The 27,235-nt window shown below is 49.5% G+C and overlaps 1 protein-coding gene across 1 annotated transcript; it reads right to left on the bottom strand.

The window, feature by feature from the left end:
• Positions 1 to 392: 392 nt before the first annotated feature.
• GFOD2 (Gfo/Idh/MocA-like oxidoreductase domain containing 2) lies at positions 393 to 27,231 on the bottom strand. The gene is made up of 3 exons (XM_078875816.1): positions 26,313 to 27,231; positions 12,378 to 13,039; positions 393 to 5,212 (listed from the first exon to the last, which is right to left on the bottom strand). The coding sequence occupies exons 1-3, from the start codon at positions 26,563 to 26,565 to the stop codon at positions 4,859 to 4,861; spliced, it is 1,269 nt and encodes a 422-aa protein (XP_078731942.1). The 5' UTR covers positions 26,566 to 27,231; the 3' UTR covers positions 393 to 4,858.
• Positions 27,232 to 27,235: the final 4 nt, after the last annotated feature.

The raw sequence follows: 27,235 nt of genomic DNA, 5'->3' as shown, positions 1-27,235 counted from the left end.
CCGGCCTTTGCAGCCCACGGAACGCGCAAAGGAGACGTACCGTCCGCCTGTTTTTTAGCACGGGGCCTACACCCCTTCGGATAACTCGGGAGCGGGACTCTCGGGGCACGGGGGGGGGGGGTGGCCCCCCACAGTTACGGAACTTTAGTGTAAATAATATAGACGATAGCGCCGCAGTAAACATGCCAGGTGTGTGTGCAGCAACAGCCGGTGTGGGTGCCCGCGAGCGAGCGAGCCAGTGTCGAACCACCTCCGCTACACGCCGTAAACGCATTACCACCGTTGACATTAACACCCTCCCCCCCCCCCCCCCGATCACCAAAAATCCAAATTAACTTGCGCTTTAGACGATGCCCACAGCAGACAAAAAAGCCCTCCCCCCGCCCGCCCGTTTGTATTATTACACCAGGTGACCCATTTATGGAGAACTTGCCTATGTCTAATGAGCACCTTTGCCCACCTTGTCAACGGGTTGAGTGAGCATCGTGGAAGCTACGGCGGCTTCCCTGCCTACAAGGAGGGAGTTAAAATGTTTCACAATGGTGGTTAGACATCTCGAGATTTTTTAAAATTAAATCATCTTCTAATTGTGGGCGCCACGGTGGCGAGATGTTAACTACCTCGCCAGGTCTACAGGAGGTCGTGGGTTCGATCCCGACCCTGACACCTGCTGTATATTTGGAGTCTGCGTGTTCTCAGGTCCTCCGTTTTTTCCCTCCGCATTTAAAATCACAAACACGCGTTTAGAGTACAGTATTTTGCTGTTATAAATTTCCACATAAGCCACTTCGTTGACCTATCATTTGTGGCTAGGTAGCTTCTGAAAAATATCTATATAGCTCAGTGGGCTGTACATGCTAAAATAAAGTTAACTTTTAAATCGTTTTAATTACTACCAATGATTACAGTCGGCTCTCGAAAGGGATTGTGCTGCATATTATTTCAGTGGGCTATTATCTTTATAATAGATATTATTTTCATGATAGCTAAGAAGAAGTGTTCACGACAACGGTGGTAAAGGATTTCCAGTCTGTGCTTATAAACCAATGCCAATGCAGTCCCTGACCTCTTACTTTGAATTGAACACCTGTACAATATTTATACAGACGGACAGACTATATATACATACACACACATATACACTCTCTTGTTTACGCGGCATGCCAACAGTGACATATGAGGGTAGCTTTAAATGATTTCCTGAGGTGACAGATGTCACCGACATTATAAAGTTCCCGATGCGAAATTGAAACACCGAGAACATTTGTCGATCACGTGCGATTGTGACATGTGCGCGATTGGGCGAAAGAGAGAGGCATGCTGGGAACTATTGCGCCCATGGGCAGCAGCCCAGCAGGTAGCTTTCAGCCGCATCTCTTACGTCCTCACGCACCTCAGATTAGCACGGTTGGCTACGTACGGTGAGAAAGAAGTTCACCCATACATACATGCATACATACATATGCGTGCGGAGCTTATATCCTTGTACGCAGTTTCCTGTAGGCCCTCCAGTTTCTGAGTGCAGAAAGACTGAAAAAATCGGTCCAACGTCACAATCGGCCATCTCCTGGACCATGTGTCAGGACACGGCACGACTGTCCCGGGTGATTGAGAACGCACATCTCCGTCTGTAACCCCAAGACAATGATTTTACAATTGCGTGAACACACGCGGATACCAGTTTCTTTCATAACCATGTCCTTGTGCGCAGAGGAGATGATGCCTGGAGTTAACTTGAAGTCGACTGCCAGCAGCGTGTCCAAGTGTGGAGTTATGCCCTGGTTACACGACTAATGCCCATCAGTGCAGGAAGTATACAGTCACGTCACCCGCGTCACCACAGCGAGGAAACAGTGAGGGTTTTATTTACAATATGAGGTGAATGAAATAAAATAATTCGAGTAACAGTTAGGGCACCGTAGTGGCGAGATGTTAACTACCTTGTCTGGTACGCAGGAGGTCGTGGGTTCGATCCCAAACCTGACACCTGCTGCATATTTGGAGTTTGCATGTCTCTCTTGGTGGTCGCGTGGATTTTTCTCCGGATCCTCCGGTTTTTCCCTCCACATTTAGAATCAACATGCTTTTAGAGTATTTGGCTGCTATGAATTTATACATGATAAGCCACTTCGTTGAGCTACCATTTGTGTGGCGAGGTCTATTCTGAAAAAGAGCTACATAGCTCAGTGGGCCTTACCTGGTAAAATACAAAAATGTTTAGTTTAGTAGTTTAAATAATCCACTTCTCTTTAGTTGTATCCGCATCTGTACAACGACTCCAGTAGGACTGTAATCGACAGCACGTCTATAGGGGCTGCTCAAGAGCTGGGTGATTCCCGTGACGATTTCTGCACGAATCACAATTCCTCTGTGGGCGATTCCCATGTTAAAAATCGACATTCATGTGAATGGGAACCGACCTGGAATTTGTGCAATATAATTGGATTCCACCGAGATCCTGTTGTGAATTGAGCTGAGCAAAAAGCATCGATGATTCCAGACGGCCAGAAAATAAATTATGGTCAATTGTAGGCAGGGTTAGAATCGCCATTGTACGTATGTACGTCGCGACCTACTTTCGCGATATACGTAGCCAACTGTGCTAATCAGAGGTCCGGGGGAAGGACAACAAACTAAACACAAAAAGCAGTTCTAAAGAAATTAGTATTGCCATTGCAATTAATTACAATGGCAATACAGTTAGCCCCGCACCTCTGATAAGCAGGGATGGCTACATAACGGTGCGAAAAAGACGTTCAACATACGTACCTACATAACACGAGCGCGCCAGATCACTTCGCTCTCACCCCAATTCTGGCGCTGACAAAAGAAAAAACAGAAGGTCCTTGAGGGCTGCATGGGCGAGTGAAGGCCGGAGCTCGCACAGCCCGACCAGAATCGCCGTTGAAATGAATCACGCAGACATCGGCCGCGTGTTTCAAAGGCGACTCCACCCCCAGGCCAGCCACCCTCCCCTCTCTTCACCACGCACACCAGGCTTTGCCCAGCTCGGCACACACACAATCACATTATTCCGCTGAGCCCACGATGCTGTTGGGAACTGTATCCGATTTCTGAGAGAAGAATAAGGACTTCAGGCTCAGAATTGAGAGCTCCAGCTTGCATTACAAAGACAAAGAACCCCCGCCGTGTAGCCTTCACAGACTGTTAGAGCAAGTACTGTTAGTGAGCACTTATGAAGGCTGGCACGGCGCACGAGGGGGTGGGTGACCAGCACCACGCCCGGCGGACTTTGTCTCCCAAGTGGCGATGTTTACACACCGCACCAGGTACTCATTTGAGGCTGAGTCGACTTAGGGGAGGCCCAGGATCGCTACAGATTATCGTCACTGGTGTTGGCCGTGAATGAGGATGGAACGCGGGTCGCCGGGTTCGTAGCACGGCACGCTAACCGCTACACCACCGCTCCCCACGACACACACGTGACATCACATACATTAAGCGTAGGGGGCAATTTTGATTCCGTGCCGTTGACCAACGTGCCAGCATCGTGTTACAATCGGCAGCCCCCCCCACCCCAGCTGAAACGTGCAAAAAGAAAAAAGTAAAAAATAGTTCACCCGCAAAACGTACAAAACAACACTGCACGTCTAAAAACGCAAGTCTGAGGCCGCGCGACAGATCGCGCGGTCACCGAATCGCCTGCAGCAAATCAGGGAGCAGCAAGCGCTGACCTTTGAAGCGTTGACAACCAATCACAATCACGCAGGCAGAGAGGGCAGCACCTGCACTCTCTTCACATTACAGTAGTTAAAACCTGTTAGCCGAAAAAAAAGAAAAATTCATATATTTTATTAAATATAAGTAAAGCTTTCGCATATTTCTATTCATTGTCCTACTTCCCCCCCCCATGCAGTTCAGTAGTTGGAAAGGCCACCCCAAACCCCAAGCCAGCGGGTGAGGACACTTTCTTCTGTTGCCACCGTCACCAAAAAAGACAAAAACGTTTCTCTCCGTCGGCAGCTCCCCGGACTCCCAAGCGGCACGCTCCACACGGGAGGGCGGGGGGGGGCTGGGGGGAGGGGTGAGGAGGGGTGACGTCGAGCCGCGTGGGCTAGGAGGAGAACGCGGGTCGACGCGGGAAGTTGGGGTGCCGAGGCCGCGTCGGACGTTCGGTTTCGCAGATGTAAGCCGCGGCGCGATGTCACACCGGCTGCAAGCGGCGCCTCCTCACCCCTCGTCTCCGACACCATTAGTTATTAAACGTATTATACACTGGGAGAGTGAACTGGACACAATGTCTCGTGGGAGTGGATATCTAGCGCCGGTATAAGGAGTTTTTAAATTCTGAATAGTTGTTAAAAAAAATAGATTTTGAGCTGGTGGCCACGACACCAGTACACAATATCCACACCTCTTGAGAGTGATGTCAAGGGCATCTTAAAAGCCAATCTGGCAACAGAAGTCACGTATTGGTAATTCCGTGCATAAATTACTGGGCGGTTAACGAGGATCCGACTGGTGAGTGGCTGCCCACACTCAGCTAAATACGAAACAGATTCGGGAAGTTTTTGTTAGCAAGACAAAAATATTCTGTTGTAAAGTTGACGTTAAACACCCTGTGAGATCGTTCACAAATAAACGCAGGTCCGTCTGCTTGAGTCACAACCCAAGACGCTTACCTCGAAACTTACAAAGGCAAAAAAAAATCGGCCATCGGTAAGTACGGCTATCCACATCCTCTTTATAAAATAACAAATTCAAGATGGGAACTGTCGTGTTTAAATTACGTAAACTTGAATATTCTTAAACGAGTCACGTGAACCGCCATTGCTCAGCCATCAGATCGACACCAATGGGTTCCAAAGGTGAATTTTCCAGCCGCTCGAAAAGTCGTTCAAGGGAGGCCGTCCCTCTCGGACTCCGCATCGCCCACTCCTCCTCCTCCTCCGTCGCTCACACTCGCTCCCCCGTCGCAGCTCGCGCACGTCGACGTGGGCGCAAGCGCCCCCGAAGCCGTCGAAGCCGCAGAAGCCTCCGCCGGCGCCGCGCCGCCCTCCAGGCCCGGCGTGGGCGGCACGGCGACCCACTCGCCGAGGCGGCTGGACTGGCGCACGGCCTCAACCACGCTGGCCATGTAGAGGCCGTCCTCGAAGGTGGCGGCCGAGTGCAGGGGGCCGCGCTCCCACGCCCGCCGCTCGGCGCGCACCTCGAACGAGGCGCGCAGCGCCCGCACCGTCTGTACCAGGCCCTGCACCGCACACACGGCACGATAAGGTACAGGCACGATACGGTACAGGGCAATACGGCACAATACGACACGGCGCAATACGACGTGATACGCTGCAATACAACACAATACGGCACAATACGGTGTAGGCGTACCCCTCTTATAGTGCTCAGGATACATTGTTGGTAAACGGAGCACTGTGCGAGACAGCGCTCTAGGAGGCCACTATAACGTGGTTCCAATGGAGATGCGTTACCAAGAGCACTATTTTTTTTACCTATGAGCAATATCTATATGGGATGTCGGTGATAGCCTTCATAATGATACTATACACGTGATAAATGTATTAAAGCATTTAAAAAATAAAAATTGCTTTTAATGACGACATCGGCCATAAACACACGATCTGCGGGAAGCTATACTCATGGGATTACTCGATCCATTGATCGCCAATTGATAAAAGCAGCGATTAACCCTCGATGAATCGATACTCTAACGTGGCAATCGGATCGACTGTGAGCAGAATCGATACAACAGACACCTCCATTCAGGTTCCACAAGACCACGATGGGCAGAGACCCGCCCCTACAGGCAACGCCACGTCTACTTCCTTCTGTATATGGGGGCTGATCCGCGCAGGAATTTTCCTGCAGGACAAAGAGCGTCATAACGAAACAGCGTTATAAGAGGCAGCACGAAAAGAGGTAGGCCTGTACAAGGACTCCTCTACTTACGAATATTGGACTTCTGAACTTTCAGAGATACGGACAAACCTGGTCAGCACGTCAAGTTGCCCGTTCGGACCGAGAGTCACAAGTTCAACCGCCGCGCAATAGACGGCTGTGGTGGCATCTACATCTGCAAAACGTGAAGAACCGGTGGCATCTACTGCTGCAGAACGTGAAGAACCAGTGACATCTACAGAACGTGAAGAACCAGTGGCATCTACATCGACAGAACGTGAAGAGCCAGTGGCATCGACATCTATAAAATGTGAAGAACCTGTGGCATCTACATCTACAGAATGTGAAGAACCAGTGGCATCTACGTCTGCAGAACGTGAAGAACCAGTGGCATCTACATCTACAGAATATTAAGAACCAGTGGCATCTACGTCTGCAAAACGTGAAGAACCAGTGGCATCTACAGCTACAGAACGTGAAGAACCAGTGGCATCTACATCTACAGAGCGTGAAGAACCAGTGGCATATCTACGTCTGCAGAATGTGAAAAACCAGTGGCATCGACATCTATAAAATGTGAAGAACCTGTGGCATCTACGTCTGCAGAACGTAAATAACCAGTGGCATCTACATCTACAAAACGTAAAGAACCGGTGGCATCTACATCTGCAGAACGTAAATAACCAGTGGCATCTACATCTATAAAATGTGAAGAACCTGTGGCATCTACGTCTGCAGAACGTAAATAACCAGTGGCATCTACATCTACAAAACGTAAAGAACCGGTGGCATCTACATCTGCAGAACGTGAAGAACCAGTGGCATCTACATCTACAAAACGTGAAGAACCAGTGGCATCTACGTCTGCAGAACGTGAAGAACCAGTGGCATCTACATCTACAGAATATTAAGAACCAGTGGCATCTACGTCTGCAGAACGTAAATAACCAGTGGCATCTACATCTACAGAATGTGAAGAACCAGTGGCATCTACGTCTGCAGAACGTGAAGAACCAATGGCATCTACATCTACAGAATATGAAGAACCAGTGGCATCTACATCTGCAGAACGTGAAGAACCAGTGGCATCTCCAGCTACAGAACGTGAAGAACCAGTGGCATCTACATCTACAGAACGTGAACCAGTGGCATCTACGTCTGCAGAACGTAAATAACCAGTGGCATCTACATCTACAAAACGTAAAGAACCGGTGGCATCTACATCTGCAGAACGTAAATAACCAGTGGCATCTACATCTATAAAATGTGAAGAACCTGTGGCATCTACGTCTGCAGAACGTAAATAACCAGTGGCATCTACATCTACAAAACGTAAAGAACCGGTGGCATCTACATCTGCAGAACGTGAAGAACCAGTGGCATCTACATCTACAAAACGTGAAGAACCAGTGGCATCTACGTCTGCAGAACGTGAAGAACCAGTGGCATCTACATCTACAGAATATTAAGAACCAGTGGCATCTACGTCTGCAGAACGTAAATAACCAGTGGCATCTACATCTACAGAATGTGAAGAACCAGTGGCATCTACGTCTGCAGAACGTGAAGAACCAATGGCATCTACATCTACAGAATATGAAGAACCAGTGGCATCTACATCTGCAGAACGTGAAGAACCAGTGGCATCTCCAGCTACAGAACGTGAAGAACCAGTGGCATCTACATCTACAGAACGTGAAGAACCAGTGGCATCTACGTCTGCAGAACGTAAATAACCAGTGGCATCTACATCTACAAAACGTAAAGAACCGGTGGCATCTACATCTGCAGAACGTAAATAACCAGTGGCATCTACATCTATAAAATGTGAAGAACCTGTGGCATCTACGTCTGCAGAACGTAAATAACCAGTGGCATCTACATCTACAAAACGTAAAGAACCGGTGGCATCTACATCTGCAGAACGTGAAGAACCAGTGGCATCTACATCTACAAAACGTGAAGAACCAGTGGCATCTACGTCTGCAGAACGTGAAGAACCAGTGGCATCTACATCTACAGAATATTAAGAACCAGTGGCATCTACGTCTGCAGAACGTAAATAACCAGTGGCATCTACATCTACAGAATGTGAAGAACCAGTGGCATCTACGTCTGCAGAACGTGAAGAACCAATGGCATCTACATCTACAGAATATGAAGAACCAGTGGCATCTACATCTGCAGAACGTGAAGAACCAGTGGCATCTCCAGCTACAGAACGTGAAGAACCAGTGGCATCTACATCTACAGAACGTGAAGAACCAGTGGCATCTACGTCTGCAGAACGTGAAGAACCAGTGGCATCTACGTCTGCAGAACGTGAAGAACCAGTGGCATCTACGTCTACAGAACATGAAGAACCGGTGGCATCTACATCTACACGAGATTGTACAACTTTTAAAGCCATTCCCCGTGTTTATTGTACATGCTGTAGAACATGTTTGGAATTGACAGGAGTAAAGTTGGACAAACGAACAAATCGACTTACGAACAGACCTCTGGAACCTCACTCGTTCGTAAGTTGATGAGTGCATGTACTACATTATTACGATACAGTAATACACAACAGTGTTGGATTGAGCCGCCTCGTTAGGTGGGGTTAGGCACGGAGTGAATGTGGACTTCGACTGAACAAATTGCATTTTGGAGTTCTCATTATGTGCCCGACAGTCTTAAAACGCTATTGTATTGAATTAACCCTCTAAGATACTGATACATTCACCGAAGCAGAAACTTGATAACATCTCCTTTAAGTGGGGCAACTTAACAGACCCAACGGCAAGAGCGGAGCTAACGCATTAGAGCCACGTTAATCAATACACAACATCTAACGGGAGTTGTGGTGTAAATCACACACCACATCCTTTCTTGTAAATACTGCTTCAAGATGCCTCGTGACACACAGATGCCTGACCACAAGCTGTCAATTACGATGCACGCATCGCCTCACCGGTACAATATTAAACCACCAATACCAACAGCCACCATTCGCCACTAAGCAACGGTGACGTCACCACGGTGCCTGTGCCAGGCCAGGTGCACTTTGAGGCCACTTGAAGTGTCGAAGGCTCGCTGACAGGAGGTCACGGGACAGGTCCTGCAGGTGCCATGAGTTGACCAACTGAGCTTACTGCCAGATACACCAGCTGTGCCCCCTACTGTGCTACACAAGACAAATAGACAAAGATCCCCTATTGCCTTAACATAATGTTGGGGCAAGTGCTGTTAGCGAGCACTTATGAAGGCCGTCACGTCACACGATGTGGATGGGTGGCCAGCACCACGCCTAACTGCCTTTGTCTCCCTTGTGATGATGTTAACACACTGCACCAGGTACTCGAGGCTGAGTCGACCTAGAGGAGGCCTAGGACTGGTTCAGATAATCGTCACTGATTTTGGCCATGAGCGGGAATCGAACTCGGGTCGCCAGGTTCGTAGCGCAGTGCTAACCGCTACACTACCGCTCCCACATACACAGACAGACACACACACACACAGATAAACTAACACACACACAGATAATCTAACACACACACACTGCTCGAGCAGCCACGGTCGTGTGACAACAAAGTCTTGCTACAAGCGAGGTGCAATGACGTTCGCCTGGCAGCCACCGCTTTGGAGGCGAGGGCCCGAGGATCACGCAAACCCCATGGAACTTCTAAACCCACTGGGTTCACGTTGGCCAGGAGATGGCAGTACTGCAAATGAGTGCGTGAAACGCACTCGTGCGGTGGACCTTTAATGACTATTTGCATTGTCGTGGAGAGAATGAGGAATAAAATAAAATAAGTGGAACATATGCCTCTCGCCGTATCTCTGTTCCTCCAGGTGAGATATACAATTATTTTCATTTGTTTTTACACACAGCCAATGGCTGGACTTGTCCCTTGCTTTTTATTCCACGCGTGTGCGGCGATAATGCAGCCATCGATCGAGGGTCGAATTCAAACCGAGTGTGATAGGCCTCGCGCTCGCTGAAGATGAATGCCTTCAGGGAAGTCGTGAACTGTATACGCAACTGCGCACAATTCTGTGAGTCACTTATAACTGATTTGCCATTACTTATTGCCAATTATGGACCTGGCACTTAATAATATGCTACACAGTGGCAGTGGGGGTCACAAAATGCCGCTGTATTACTAATAAACCCCAATGATCCGATAAAAATTAGGGATTTCGATCGGATCACTGGGGGGGCACGTGCCACCCCCCCCCCCCCACTGGCTCCGCCAGTGCACATAGCCTGTTATTGGCGACACGGCCTTCTGGGAGTGAATTATTTCAGCAGCATTGGGGTTATTCCAATAAAAAAAACCCTGGATCCGGGTTCCCCTTTCAGCATCATCCCCTGGAATGCGCTGAGGTTTCTCCAGGCACTCGCAAAACAAGGCACACTCAAAGCGACTCCTGAAGTAGGTACTGCCCGAAACCATTCCGACGAAGGATCCTTGAAACTACGTGAGACTTCCACGAACAATCTACGCGAAGGAAACGGCGTTACGCGGGGCACTTTCGCAGTTGTAATGGTGGGAGATTGTAGAGACGCTGCCAGAACACTCGCTCACAATAGCCTGACCCTTAACATTGGTATATCACAGGGTCTTTGACATCCACCTAACCCAAGGTCTTTGGTGGTGGTTTCCAAGACGTCCGTTGAGCATGGTTGGCTTACGTATGGTGTGAAAGAAGTTAAACATACATACGTACAACAAAAGTACTGTGGAGAGAAGTGAGTTTAACATGTACACATTCACGACCAATATTATCCATAATAGAGGTTTTTGGGTTAGATCGCGTAAATATAATTGTGCCGTTAAACCCGCCACCGTCCAACACAGCCAATAAGTAAGGTTTGTTACTTAAACAAAACATGCCAATTCGTTACAAGTACAGCACACCGGTGTGTTGGAGAGTAAACCCACAACATGGCAGTAGTGAGAGTTAAACTCCAGATGCAGTAGCTTAGCGGCAAGCACACCAACTCCTAGGCCTCTCAGCCACCCAAACAGACAGATGACCTTCAGCTATAGGCGGCTAAGACCCTATTTAGACCACAAGTCCCTTTTACAGTGGCAGAAGGGAGGAAGCTTCAACGTAGGAATGCAACGGATCCTGCTCCCTGACCAGGATCCACCATGTCCAGTCACGCAGCGCACACAGCCCCCAGCCGCTTCGTACATGGGGAAGGTGGGTGGGAGAGGCAATGGGGCGCAGGGAGGGGGGGATGAGAAAGCTGCAGGCGCCGGCGTTACTGCTGCTGTGTGCAAGACGCATTCTTGCGTGGAGGGGGTAAGTGTTGATGCGTGTGGGCAGTGGCGGCATACTGGTTGGCCACGGTTGCGAGATGTTAACCGTCTCGCCTGGTATACAGGAGGCTGTGGATTCGAATTCCCGCAAACTTTTTCTCCAGGTCCTCCAGTTTTTCCTTCCACAAATATTCAAAACAGGCGTTTAGAGTATTTGGCTGCGATACATTTCCACGTGATAAGCCACTTTGTTGAGTTATCATTTACCTGGTAAAATAAAAACAGTGGTTATAGCTAATAATACTGCGCCGCGAAGATGGCGACCTGGGTTCAATTCACTGAACCGGTTCTGATCCTCTACTAGGGTCGAATCAGTCTTAAATTAATACCTGGCGTGGTGATAAATATCAGCACCGGGGAGACAAAGGCGGGCAGGCACGGTGCTGGTCAAACCACCCCCTTTCATTGGTGCTCGCTAACAGTACTTGCACCCATCAGTCTGTATAGGCTCTGTCGGGGATCTTTGTTTTGGTAGGCACTCGACAAAAAACACTAAACGTGAGCCGTCTTCGTGTCAACATCGCTGGGAATGAGTCTGCATTTATCTCAGGGTGGCGTCGAGATGCCCAAAAATCCCGGGCGACCGAGCGCTGAGAAAGCCGCACATGCTAAAGGCTACACACTGCTGACGAGTCCCCCCGTGCTGGAGGCTACACACTGCTGACGAGTCCCCGCACACTGGAGGCTACGTGGCACTGACGAGTCGCCACGTGCTAGAGGCTACGTGGCACTGACGACGAGACCAACAGCCAAAGCGCAAACACGGCCCCAGTGTGAGCTCACGCCGTCAGAGTGCCCGGGTAACTCGGCGTGGACGACAGCAAGCGCTGGTTCAACCGCAGCCAGGAGACCGGCAGTCACTCCGCAATGCAGGAACATAAATGTCTGCGGTTCATATCTTCATCGACTTTCGAAAGAGAGAGGGCGCAATGGTTATTATTGCTGTGTGTATCAACTACAATGCACTACGCGCCGTCTGCTTCGCGACGCAGGGGCATTCGAAACGACTCGGCCCATGGCGTTCCGGCGTCGCGGTCAAAATTAGCAAAACGATAAAACATTACCTGCAAATTGGGATCACACTGAGTAACATCGCCTTTGAAACCCAGCGGGCTTGCGATGATATCCGCACGCTGCAAGAATGGTCACGCGAGCATCAAGCACGCTCTGTCGTCGTCGTTAGTCGCGTACCTTGAGGTAGAGGGAGGGAATGTCTTGCAGCGCTCGCTCCGGCAGCTCCGAGGTGGGCACGGCCGTGCTGTCCCGGAGTACGAGCTCCTCCTCCGAGCCCTCCGCGTTGAGCCGCAGGTACAGGTCGGCGCCGCGCGCCGTCAGTCGGCCCAGCGAGCCCACCACCGTCACCTCGTGCGCGAAGGCGCCGGGCAGGTTGAAGTTGAGCGTGACGGTGGCGCAGGCGCCGCCGCTCAGCAGCAGCTGGAAGGCGCAGAAGTCGTCGCTGGTGACGCGGCGCACGCCGCGGATGTCGTCCGTCTGGCGCACGAACGTGCGCAGCAGGCCGTGCGCGCGCTCGGCCCGCTGGCCCGTCAGAAAGGTCACCAGGTCGACGATGTAGCCGCCCGAGGCGTGCAGGCCGCCGCCGCCCATGAGCTCATCGCATAGCCAGCTGTAGCGGCGGCCCAGCACGCTGCCCGAGTGCACGCGCGCCTCGCACACCATGACGCGGCCGACGCGGCCCGCGGCGATGAGCTCTCGCATGCGCTGGAAGGCGGGCAGCATGCGCAGCGCCGTGCCCATGAGGCTCAGCAGCTGCGGGTAGTAGCGCGCCGCCAGCACCATCTCCAGCGCCGCCTCCGCCGTCACCGCCTTCTCGCACAGAACGTTCTTGCCGATTCCTGCAGGCGGAAGCGGGGAAGGGGGTTCGGGTTATTTAGTTGGGTGCAGTATATATATGTATTAACCGATTTGGACTGTAATTAAGATATGTCCTCCGGTTAAACCACATTTGAGCATCGTGTGTCAAAGTTGTCCGATTAGCAGGTTGGCTACGTACGGTGCAATACATAAAACTAAAATATAAACTAAACTATTTTTATTTTACCGGGTAAGGCCCACTGAGCTATATATCTATTTTTCTGAAGGAGCCTGGCCACAAACGATAGCTCAACAAAGTGCCTTGTCATCACGTGGAAATTTATAGCAGCCAAATACTCTAAACGGATGTCAAAATGGAAGACTCAGAGAAAACTTCACACGACTATGGGGGAGAGAGAGACACGCAAACTCCAAATATACAGAAGGTGTCAGGGTCGGGATCGAACCCTGGAGCTCCTGTATACCAGGCGAGGGAGTTAACATCTTGCACGGCCCAAGACGTCTCCTGCTGCATGGTGTGCACGTTTCCCTTGGCCGAGCAAACATCGTGACTGTGCAGGCTCGGTCGGACAGCTTTACCATGCACGCTGTAGGTACGTACCTTGAACTTCTTTCGCACCGTACATAGCCAACCGTGTTAATCGGAGGTGCAATTAGCATGGTTGCTACGCTGTTGCTGGAATGGAGTAACCAGCCCCCAACGGGGACAAGCAACTGTCGCTGTGTGAAGCTGAAAGCGTCTCTCTTTAAGAGATGTTTGATCGGTTTCCCAGAATGTCTGTTGCTCTTGGGGCGAGCTTTGTGGATTTGACACGGACTGCGAGGAGACTTTGCTCTCTGCCAGCATGTCGTTCTGTTCCTGCCCGGAGACAAGCTTCCAAAGTTACACCCTGACGTTATTATTATTCTTGTTATTTTCGGGGTGGAGAGATTAGCATAGTGCACTATGAAGCTGGAGGCCTGAGTTCAATTCCCAGCCATGGTTAACATCTTAAACTATTAAATTATAAACTAAACTTTTTATTTTTCCACGTAAGGCACACTGAGCTACGTAGCTCTTTTTCTGAAGCGACCTGGCCACAACGAAATGGTTCATCACGTGGACATTTATCGCGGCCAAATACAGCACTCTAAATGCGTGACGTCAATTCTAAATACAGAGGGAAAAACCAGAGGACCCGGAAAAAAAATCCACCCGACCACGGGGAGAATGCGCAAATTCCAAAAATACAACAGGCGTCCGGGTTGGGGTCGAACCCATGACCTCCTGTATACCAGTGGAGGTAGTTAACATCTCATCACCATCTATGGGCACAGTGACATCTGAATAGGTCCTAGGTCCACCCCCCTCTACCAACCGGCACTGACCCCACGTGGTGAAGTATGGTCAAACAACTGACACAGTCGTGTGGAGGCCTTCATCCATCAGTGCATTCATAAAAGGGATATATTCATTGTAATGTTAATAACCGAGTATATACAGCTGCAAAACAGACTCCACATCAACACACGGTGAGGCAGCTGCACTGAGCTCCTATGTGTATTTAAAAGCATTACTCTCGTTCGAAACGTGGAAGACGGCTTGAATTGAGATCCACCCCCATCCTCATCAAGATATCCAACAAGCTGCCGAGCCAAGCCATTAAGCGAGGCTGTTTTCAATGCTACTTAAAACCACACCGGATTAGGTCATTTTATTTACGCTCAGCGATTCGGTGACACATTTGTGACCGCATTTGGCACGAACAATTACCGACCGCTGTTGGGCCATGGGGCTTATCAGCCGATACAACGGTCACCAAACACCTTGCCAGGCACAAATCTCAAATAACGGCTATCGATTTACAATCATGCGTTGCTCCAGATTTGTCTGGGCGTAAACATATTTAAAACACGTGGAGCTAATATGCCTGACGCTGCCCGTTTAACTTATCACTGCGAAAACACTCTGCTGCCTCTCTTATCTGGAAGGCAAGTAGTGCTGACATTTCCCCAGCGCTGACCACAGGGATTCCAAAACTGCACACGCTTCCTGAGCCGTGCACGGTGCTGATAAAGTGTGCCCTGTACAGCACTCAAACACACACACCCTCACAACACTTGCGCAAACACACGCTTGCACGCTACTATGCAGTGCGTATTTGTGTTGCGTAGCCCGAGATATTTCGATAACGGAACAAACTCTTCCAGTGTAATACGTTCCTGTATAATTTCAACAAATATGATTCTTTGCCATTCGGTACCAACTTCACGGAGCTAAAAACGGCACCGGCTCAGTCGGCTGAATGTCCCCCAGCAGCCGGTGAACTCAGGACTGAGTCACTTTGCTGGGAGTCCTTGACGAGTGGATCTTACTCCACTCGCAGGATGAACAGCGCTTACTGGTTTAGCTTTGACAGGGAAACTAACAATCACAAATTCATGTTATGCTCGGGAGAGAGATGCCAATATTGAGGCCTGTGTGCTGTCAGAGGGCTTCAGGAGAGGGTTTGCGTAGTTTTGCTGTTCCTCCTCCATTGTCGGAGCACAGACTACGGTGGTTCACCAAGTGGACTTCAAGTTATAGGGCGTTTAAATGAAATTGTATCTCAATTGTGTCTACAGCAGCCTGGCGATTACTTGCTCTTCAAATAAAGGCCCGTGGGTCACTGGCGGCCCCCGACAATACACAGATAGTGACCCACCCCCCCCATCATCATCATCGTGCTGCTGTCAAACCCCAATGGTTTTAAATGTGTGGCTGCCCTTGCACTGATGATGAATTATCGGCAAAAGTGGCCCCCTCTGAAAATGAGTGAAGAACACCGCATCAAAGAGTCTCCAATGACTGCTGAACTAGGAAGGAAACATGACGACGCGGGTTCACAGTTCCACCTTGATCAGCGGGGACGAATCAGTGGCACACGTGCCGATTTTTGGGCTGTGCGGTCGCTCTTCCGACAAAACAAGAGTTGCATTCTGGGTATCCTAGACAGTGCGATGGCCTCGACATGCGAGTCCACGTCACCGTCGTCGTTATCATTGTCGTCGTTATTATCATCATCGTCGTTATCCTCATTGTCGTCGTCATCGTCGTCGTCACACGAACCATATGCTCAACTCCCACCCCACGGGTTACATTTTACGGCACAGTTTTACAATGCTGTTAAAACACAATGGCCCTGTTATTATGGTTGGGAAAAGGCAACTCTTGCTACCGCGAAAGCCAAACACGGGGGGGGTGTAAGCGGTGCAAAACCCGATAATTGGTTCTTTACCCTTCTATCTGGCAACAAAACTGACACCTTTTTTACAAGGAGTCATGTTTGCATAGACCGCAATACCTGCAGTCATAATACAAACAAAAGAACATAACTCTGATAATGTGCACTGTCCTTAAAGTTGATTGATCCACACCCGAGACAGCTTTCCTTAGAGCCTAGTCTCATATGGGTTGGACCAGATGACGCCAAAAGGCGCATTATGACTGCAGGTATTGCGGTCTATGCAAACATGACTCCTTGTAAAAAAGGTGTCAGTTTTGTTGCCAGATAGAAGGGTAAAGAACCAATTATCATATTTTTACTGGCAAATGAGGTTCCCATAGTGGTGCAAAACCCGTCGGCACTCCAACACACAGCGCACACACAGCGCACACACGCGCACGTACGGCAGTGGCTCAATGTACGTACGTTGAACTTCTTTTCGCACCGTACGTAGCCAACCATGATAATCGGGGCTACACAAGAGCTGGGTGATTCCCGTGACGATTCCTGCATGAATCACAATTTCTCTGTGGGCGATTCCCACATTAAAAATCGACTTTCATGTGAATAGGAACCGAACCGGGATTTGTACAAGAAAATTGGATTCCACCGAGAACCTGTTGTGAATTGAGCTTAACAAAAAGCATTCATGATTCTAGATGGCCAGAAAAGCAATTCTGGCCGATCCCAGGCATTGTATTTATGTACAACTTCTTTTGAGTCGTACGTAGCCAACCGTGCTAATCTGAGGAGCGGGAAAAGGACAACAAACTAAACACAAAACGCAGTTTAATAGAGCGACAGAGTGGAAGAGCTAAAGCCTTTCGCTTCTCACGCAAGCGAATAAACGACAGCCTACTGAGATTTATTCTCGGTGATAGGAACACCAGCAGGGTTTTGGCTGCGCTTACAGCGATGCTGCAACAGAACACAGCCCTCTCCCCGCGAATGCACTGGCAGCCCTCAATAACAAGGACATTGTTTGTTCTCATCCGGGAGAGATTTAGTTTCTACACGGTGGTTGTGCCATGGGGCGAGACCTCGAGGTCGAGGCGCGCGACCGGGGTCGTGAGTTTTAACTCGGCACAGAAACATTACCAAGTGGCACCGCTGGCACTGTGACACCACTGACTTTGAAGGATTCATCACAATCAGAATATTTATTTATACTGCAGGAGGAGGAATCCGATGAGCTACAGAGCTCTTGTTCACAGATGTCCAGTAGGGGCACGGGGTAAGAACGCTACAACAACAAACAGTACATCCATAATAGAGGTGTTTGGGTTAGATCGCGAAAAGGCCTATATTATGGATAACATTGGTCGCAAAAGCCTACGTGTTAAACAAACAGAACATCATCATCAAGTTCATTCATTTATATCAACTGGGTTCTCACGTGCGTGATCAAATGAAAATATTGTGAGCGTGTGAACCCGGTTTTACTTGAATAAACAATTAATCGTTACAAGCCGAGGATATGCTCTTTGCCAACTCGGTGCCCACACCCAAATTCCCTGAGTCTTGGTGTGTGCCTGCTACTGTGTACCTCGTTCGCAACTAAATATTTACCTATGACTACAAAGTGAATCACTGTGAACAGACTGGAACTCACATGAACGTCCAGAAAAAAACACCTCGTTCGAGACCCAAACATCGCACGTGACTTTGACATTCCTCCCCCTCAAAGACACCGGTGGAACCCCGGGCAACCACACTAGAACACCAACAGGCCGATGCACCGCACCTCCTTCATGAATGGACAACGAATGGCAGAGGCCACAGTAGCGCGATTGTAGCCTTGCAACCGAACCAAGGGACTGTGCTCCTTCCACGGAAGAGGAATCGCAAATGACACAAACTCTCTCCTGAGGTCCTCTCAATCGCGTGTGTGTGTGGAACTTCCTTCCCACCGTACGAAGTCGACCGTGCTAATCAGGGGTGCGAGCAGACGTCTACATTGGCATGTAGCTCCCGAACACACTGCCATGCTGAAGAAGAGAACTGGAAAGTCTCTTTACTTGCTGAATTCCTACTCTGGCCAGACTACCTTTGGGCTGGATTCCTTGAATTCGTCAGCCACTGCTGAACTACACCAGGAAACAGTACCCTCTTGTAAAGGACAACAAACTAAACACAGAACTTCTTGATATTAAGAATAGGTTTTACCCTTTTTGACAATAAAACAAGTGTTAAGATGTTCAAACACCACATGGGTACCTTTTGCAAGGCATCAAGTCTGCATTATCCACACGTACTTGTGGCAAAACATGCAAACTAACACCCTCCGATAGATATAATGTATGCATTATGTTTGAAATCTATTCTTATTTTTCGTCATTTTTTATAGTAGCAAAGAGGTCCCATAGATAGACTTGCATTTTGTTGCATCGAATATCGTGCATCAGAGGGAGGTGGATGAGTGGCTCCTGTATCTAATAATGCCGATGCTGCAAACCAATTGCTGCAGCGCAGTATCCTGAGGCAAACTAAAGTTGTATTATTATATTAAAGTAGCCAATGTTATAAACTTTTTAAACTATAAACTATTTTTTATTTTACCAGGTAAGGGCCACTGAGCTATGTAGCTCTTTTTCAGAAGCGACCTGGCCACAAATGATAGCTCAACGGAGTGGCTTATCACGTGGAAATGTATAAAAACAAAATACTCTAAACGCGTGATGTTGATTCTAAATGTGGAGGGATAAACCAGAGAACCCGGAGAAAAATCCATGCCAACACGGGGAGAAAGACATGCAAACTCCAAATATATGAGGCGTCAGGATTGGGATCGAATCCACGACCTCCTGTATACCAGGCGAGGTAATTAACATCTCCTAGCCACCGTGGTGCCCCTGCATTCAGTTCCGTGTTCTTCACCAGCATCAAACAAGTTCGGTAAACTATGCAGATTTCTCAACTTTCGGGTATCTGCTCAAACAGCCACGCCGGGCATTAACCAGAAAACCCGGTCTTTCAAATTCAGCAATTTAGCGGTGAGGTGAAGACTCGATTACATACGGACCCGCCCATACTGGACATCTGTGAAAAAGAGTTTCGCAACTTATCGGTATTCCTCCTCCAGTCTAAATACAGATTGTGATACCTCCACCCCACAGCTGCCATTTAGCAACAACAACAACAAAACCGGTATTTGTTTTGAACGCGTATGAATCATTCCATTCAGGTGCTGTCTTTCATCTCACGCTGGGCTTCTGAATTACGAGTCTGCAGGCCCTTTACAGTCTGGGGGTATCATTAATGCCACGGTGGCGAGATGTTAACTATCTCGCCTGGTATACAGGAGGTCGTGGGTTCGATCCCGACCCTGACGCCTGCTATATATTTGGAGTTTCCATGTTCTCCCCGTGGTTGCGTGGATTTTTCCCTGGGTCCTCCGGTTTTTCCCTCCACATTTAGAAGCATGCGTTTAGGGTATTTGGCTGCTATAAATTGCCACGTGATGAGCCACTTCGTTGAGCTATGACTTGTGGCCATGTCGCTTCTGAAAAAGAGCGATATAACTCTGTGGGCCTTACCTGGTAAAATCTAAATTGTTTAGTTTTCGTTCATAGCTTAGTTTAATTGGCTTGTGACCGGTTAAGAGACATCTTAAATGGGGTCCGAAAAATTGTCAATGGGTTTATTATTAAGGCAGCAGAGGGTCCCCCCCATTGAATGCGCACATCCGGCTGGATTCAACCGGTGTGACAGTCGTGAATGGAATCTCTCACGAATGTGGCTAACCCTCCACAACAACACTGGACTGTTTTAAAACTTTACTCCAACTTCTTGTCAGTATTGGGGAAAATAAAGCAGGAGGATTCCCCTCTTGCCATATATGTCACTTTCTAAAGTGCGTGACCACGGGGAAAGAAACGTTCATGAACGTTTGACAATACCTGTGCCACTCGCAAAGCGATGAAGACGCTAACGCGGCATTGCGAGTGAGCCACCGCAGACACGGAGCGGCACCAGGTCAGCTCACAAACGCCTCGAGACCAACCGCGGCCACCTGCGCACCACCGGCCGTGACTGAACCAACAGGGTTCCTTGCTCACCCCGTGTGCAACGCATCGTCCTTGTTAAGGGACGGGGAAAATATCACTCGGTCGCCCATTTACGCTGTTTGGAAACAGTTCTCCGTAATTGACATCTATTCCTGGCCAAAACGCAGCTTGGGTTTAGCGTCACGGGGCTCATGGAATGAGCAACAGGGGATGCGTGGCTGGGCATGGCTATTTGATTTCCTGGCCCGTGAATAGTGTCCTTGCCAAAGTTCACAGTCTGCACTGGTGAAAAAGAGCTTCATAGCTCATCGGATTTCTCCAGTGTAAATAAAGATTCTGATAGTGATTCTGAAAATGTATGGGAACCACAGAGAAACTTTGCCACTCAACTTTGTTCCAGAAACCTGGTTTCAGGGCCTGGTGTTTGGACAATGCAGGAAGATTCCGGAAGGAATTCTGGAAGAGATATCTGTAGGTGTTTATTGCGACACAGCTTTGCAGTCAAATACGCACCACTGTGCCCGCACGCTTTTGTTTTAATCGATTTAGAAAGGGAAATGTTTATAACGATTAAGATTCACAACAGAGAAGATGAGAGAGAAAAGGCTGGTGTGGTTCGGTCATGTTGAGAGGAAACAGGAACATTACGTGAGTCAGAAGGTGCAAGTAATGCAAGTGGAAGGTAAGAGATCAAGAGGGGGGGGGGCGGCGATGTGGCGTGATCGGACATGGTGGCCCGAGGAGCGGAAAGAGAGATGGCGCAGGACAGGGCAGCGTGGAGAAGGTTGGCAAGGGCAGCAGATGCCACGTGAGTGGGACAAACGCGTGGAAGAAGTCACAACAGTGCACTCCATCACGGAACTTAAAACCCCCTGCGCTGTGTATGGAGTTGGATCATGGTGACTAGGGTTCAAGTGAAGCTGCAACACGCAGCTGCAATGGAACGTTTCTCCATCAGCAATGTCCGAGAATCCTTGGGGATGTGACCTTTCCGTGCCGGACACACCCCCTGTGCAAATGCAAATGCAGGTCCATAGCCTGAGCCTCTCCCTGCCACTCAGTCCCCTCTACCCATTCCTTCTCCACAAGCCAAACCACCCCCCCACCCCTTAGGCTACCCATCACAGCCGGGCAACCGACCTGGGAAGAGGTCATCATCATGATTATCCCTGCTGGGCAGGAACCTACCTGAGATATGGACAAGCGAGGCACGACACCGAGACAAACTTTTCTGCTTGAGAGAGCTGAGTGATGTCACCAGGTAGACGCCTCGTTTTCACGGTGACATGTATGTAGTCTATGTGGAACTTCTTTAGCCCGTATTTAGCCAACCGTGCTAATCGGAGTGTACAGGGGAAGGACGACAGACTAAACACAAAAAGCAGTTCGAAGATGATTTAAACGTGCATACCTCCAGTGGCTTCCTAATATCAGAAGGAAGAGCACTCCAGACGGCCGCAGAAGCGCATCTGAAAGCAGGCAATGAGGTGACCATCTTTGTTTGACGGTTAGCCAAAAGCCGCTGCTGCTGCGAGGATGACGGGAGTTTGCGTTATGATGGTTTATGCTCCTTGACGCGATCAGCAACGAGGTGATTGCGGTTCATGTGGCAAGCGCTTTGACGTGGCGACTGGCGGAGGCCGCTGCTGCCGGGTAGCGCTGAAACATAAAACTAAAACTACACTCACAAATAAAGATCAAATCTAAGCGAAATAGAAAGCTGATAATAACAATATCAATCACTCTCGAAATTCCAATAAAATGAAGTATGATAAAAGCAAATCATAATAATTGCAGGGTAAACCAATCAGATAACAGAATTGGTTTTAAAATATTTAGTGACAGGGAAAGCCTGCAGTACAAATAGGTGAGTTTTAAGACAGGGATTTACAAAGTGACACAGACTCGGAATCCCTAATGGGCCGAGGAAGGGGATTCCACAATCGCAGACATTTACACGGCGAGGGCAAAACATCTCCCGAGTACAACCGCTGATCACTGCCGACTACAAAGTGGTACCCCGTTTTACAAAGTGCGAAAATACGATGGGCTGAGTTCACGAGACCCTTACCCGAGCATCCGAGCTGACGTTGAAGGAGGCTATCGAGAGATATATGGGCACACAGTGGCATCTGCCGGTTGAAAAAAAACCCAACAACATAAACACCGCAATTTACTTCCATAACGTGTTGTCAAAACACCAGAGTGGTCACCCAAGACATTTAACAGCTCCATAACAAACTACAAAGAGCGCAGTCGAATTTCAGCGAGTGGAAATTAAATATGAAAGTGGAAACTAAACTGAGATGGCTTACAGCACGTGCATACATAAAAAATACACTGATAGAATACAACATACATACATCCATAAACATGACAAAATAATAAAGAGATTCCCACAAACATATACAAGTATAACCACAGGCAACTAAGTATCTCTATCTTTCATGTATAGCTCTGCTCATTGCTCCCTCTCTTTTGCACCTCTGTGCAATTGGCTTGTCTCCTACTAAGGTGGCTCTGAACACTGCTATGAAGGACCTTCACTTCCATGGCAGTGGCTCATTTTTCCTCCGCTGCCTCCCCGTGGCTCCCTCGCGGTCTAAAGTCCCCTCTTCCTTCTCGCCTTCGGCTCAAGACCGATTGGGTTAGATCTCTCCCCTCCACGGTACCCTGCTGATACACGCACGGTGTGTGTGTCTTTGTCGTAGTTTTACCCTGATAGAAGCTGCCTTCTTTCACTGCATGTTCTGCCCGTGGTCGCGTGCATTTTCTCCAGGTCCTCTCTCCACATTTATAAACATGCGCTCAGATTATTTGGCTGCTTTAAATTTCCACGTGATAAGCCACTTCGTTCAGGAATCATGGTGTAGCCTGGTTGCTTCTGAAAAACATCTATATAGCTCAGTGGGCCTTACCTAATAGTAAAAAGTAGACTTACAGTGAATTACTTCATCTTAACCCCTCTATTTAAGACAGAAATCGCTTGATGAAGCTGGTTGTAATTACCAGCGAAACGTCGTACTCGAATTGTAAATGTTGTGGGTTTACTCTCCAACACACAGGTGCGATGAATTAGTAACTAATTGGCGCGTTTTGTTTACGTTACAAATCTTATTGGCTGTGTCGGGTGGTGGAAGGTTACGACACATTTATACTTACGCGATCTAACCCAAAACATTGTATTAATAATATTGGCCGCGAAAGCCTACGTGTTAATATGTATTTTTGTTGTTTCAATCTATACTCCAAACCTCTTACTTCCATGAGCAATGCCCTGCCAACTTATGAACGCAGAGATGTTTTTAGCCTGATAATACGCTCCCCATGAAAGTAAAGTTGCAGTGCACTATACACGTACGGTTCCAAAGATTGCCAAAAACAAATGTTTCACTGTCATCCCACTTTCCAAGGTGTTCACTATTCAAGCCCACCCCACCCCCTGCCTTGCTTTTTAAATGTAGGTGTTAATTTCAGTGCAGTTTGGAGCCCATTTTGAAGACCTTCAACAACAAGCCTTTGACAGTCATCTTTCGCAGTCCACTCGCCACCGCCTCAACCACAACGAACGCCTCCCTCCCTCCCTACGGGCGGACTTTGCCCGTGAAATTCCACAGACCAGCCCCTTGACCTCGCGTGCCCTGCAATGCACCCCGGCACATCTAGGCTCACTCGGCCTTGCATGACCCGGACTCATTCGTGTCATGCACCGAGCGCAATCGCTCGCTGACATCGGTGACCTCGCCTAAGGTGATGGATGGACAATTTGTACTTGACGTGGAAACATAAAAAAAGATGCATGTAGGAATTACAATGATTAAGCCCTGCATCTTAAGTGTTCCTTTAACGAGTGCGCGACGGAATTTCAAATTCAGTGACTTCCTGCTCAACAGCGTGGGAGGCACTCAGGGCCTGAGCCATCCATGGGGGTTCACGTCCTCATGCTGGGGCCCAGTCTGCCCAATCTATGATGGTTGGCTTCACGATGTCCAAGTCACAAATTCATTCATTTTCTTGTCAGTTTAACACGTAGGTTTTCCCGGACAATATTATCCACAATAAAGATGGTTTTGGGTTAGATCGCATAAATATAAACGACGCATTTATATTTACGCAATTTAACCCAAATAACCTTTATTATGGAGTTTCCTTGTCGCCTTTGGCAGTGGCTGCCCCCTCTCAAGCGCACAGATGCCAACGACAATGTCGGCTGGTGGCCACGACAAAAAAACTTCCTTCCTTCCTGAAACACAATGAGCACTCCCCAACGTAAGCGGGGCGCCTCTCGACAGAGCACGCCACCGCCATCCTCCTCCCCATGGCACCGGCCGATAGCCCGAACGCAGCGGAGGGATTTAGTGCCGCTTAACAACGGCACTCAGTTGCTGACGACATCACAAGGCACCAAGCAGCACTGGCGCAACCCACAGCAGTCGAGCTCTCACGTCAATACCACAATCTCGCTGCCACTATGCACTCATAGTATGCTGCCAATGCCGCCGATGAGGATAATGTTGATGCTAATGGTGATGCTAATGGTGACTGCTGATGATGTCGACCATCGCGCTGATATTGCTGCTGTGAACCATCATAATGACGTCTTAAACCCATACAAACATAATACTGAGCCCACACCGATGTTACTCATGCCCATGCTGATCTCTGTCATGATGTCAATAGCACTGCAGTACGTATTCTGCTGGTCATAATACTGCGTCTCAGGTTGAAGACATTTGTACTGCTGATGATGATGACGCCGGTAATATTGATTCTAATATGTTGTTGACAGTGGCTTTAAATATCATTGAATCTGACAGGACTGCTGCCAATGACCGCTGGTATACTCTTGTTGGCAATGCTGTGGTGCTGATGATCCGATGAAGAACCAAGCTGACAATGACGATGGTGATGCTCGCTGATAAATCAGTCGAGCTGCTGGAAAAACGACGATCTTCACGCCGTGCCCCTGTTATACAATTGGCACTGATGGACAATTAAAACTAAATCAAACAAAACTTTTATTTTACCAGGTAAGGCCCACTGAGTTAGTAGTCGTCGGGGCTATGACTACAACTCACGAGCTATAAATGTGGACAATTATAGCAGCCGCATTCTCCAAACACATGTCGATTCTAAATGTGGAGGGAAAAACCGGACCCGGATAAAAATCCACACGACCACGGGGAGAGAAAGAGAGAGGCAACACGCAAACTCCAAATCTAGAGCAGCAAGCGTCAGGGTCGGGATCGAACCCACTACCTCCTTCATACCAGGCGAGGTAGTTAACATTCCCTAGCCACCGTGATGATGATGATGAGAGAGAGAGACGCAAATTCTAAATATACAGCAGGCGTGAGGATCGGGATCGAAACCACGACCTCCTGACCACCAGGCGAGGGAGTTAACATCTCCTGGCCACCGTGGCGCCCGAATTGATAACCAGCCGACAGCATGCCTGCGGTCGCATTACTCAAACCATGGACCGCATGTGTATGCATGTATAGTGTGTATGCATGCATAGTGTGTATGCATGTATAGTGTGTATGCATGCATAGTGTGTGTGTATGTACAGTGTGTGTGTATGTACAGTGTGTGAACTTCTTTCGCACCGTGCGTAGCCAACCGTGTGAATGGGAGGTGCCCGCGTCTCTCAGCCGCAGACGTTTCCAGAGATTCACCGACGGGACTGCTCCCACTACGACTACTAACGACATCCTCCACCGGCTCAGCCGAAACAACAAGAACAACAAGAAGCTATGAGAATGTTTTACCCTTTCTGGCAATAAAACGGGTGTTAAGATGTTAAAATACCAAACTGAAACCGTTTGCAAGGAATCCTGTCTGCATTACCCACACATTTGCGGTGAACGTGCAAACAAAAAACATGCTCTGGTGGTATAAGATGGTCCCCACCAGAGACAGCTTTCTTTAGAGCCGAGTCTCAAGCAGTGTTAGACCAGAGGACAACGCCGAAAGGCGAACAGCACAGAGACAACGCAGCTACTTGGGTGCGCAGGTGGTGCAACTGCGCCGCTGCTCACCCAGGGTCTTGACGGCGATCTGGCGGGTGAGCGCCGGCGGGATGAAGATGCACACGAGGTCCACCAGATGGTGGAGCAGCACGTCGTCCATGCTGCTGCTGGAGAAGGGGATTCGCATCTCGGCCGCCAGCTGCTCGGCCTCGTCGCGCGTGCGGCCCCACAGCGCCTCCACGCTGAAGCCCTCGGCGCGCAGAAGCGGCACGAGCACGCGGGCCGTGAGCCCCGTGCCGAACACCCCCACGCCGGGCAGCATGACGACTGCCCTCGCTTCTCTCGGCAAGGCGACGTCTCACGCGGGGCGACTTCTCACGAGGAAGCGCCCAGCCATGAGCAGGGGCTCACTTCTCCAGCTCGCCCCCTTCGGCTTGGGACCGCCACCAGGCGCTCGCTCGCTCGCGGCTCGCCGCTGCTCAACTCCCAATCTCCGCCAGGCCGCGTCTGCCCTCGGCTCCGTCTACCCCGTGGCCGCGTCTCCTCTCTCGCCACTCCCGCGGTGCCTCCCCGTTCCCCTCGGCCACGCACTGCGACCCCGACACCACCACAGCAGCAGCAGCAGGCGGCCGACTCCCTCACCACCCCCGTGTTAGTCTGTCGGCCTTCGGGCGGCTCGGCGCTGCTCTAACGAGCGACAGCTGCCCCGCACGGCGGGGCCGCTAGCCGAGCGGCGTCACCCCCGTGCCTCGCCGCCTCCGCGCTAGGCCTCGGCTGCAAGTTCATGTCGCGCTGCTGCTGCAGGGATAAACCCCCCCATGAAAGCCCCAGCAGCCGAGCAAAACACTCCCCGAGTCCTGGAGCCAACACGCGGGGCAGCAGCAGTAAATGCAGCTGTAGAAGCAGCAGTAGAAGCAGCAGTAAGAGCAGCGACCTCCTCCCCTGCTGCCCGTGTCCAGGTGCGCGCGTCCAGCAGCAGCGCCGCGCTCCTC

The sequence above is a fragment of the Lampetra fluviatilis genome, chromosome 42 (genome assembly GCF_964198595.1).
Source record: "Lampetra fluviatilis chromosome 42, kcLamFluv1.1, whole genome shotgun sequence".
NCBI classification, from domain to species: Eukaryota; Metazoa; Chordata; class Hyperoartia; order Petromyzontiformes; family Petromyzontidae; genus Lampetra; species Lampetra fluviatilis.
Note: the sequence above shows the minus strand (reverse complement) of the source record. Positions and strands in the feature narration are given on the sequence as shown.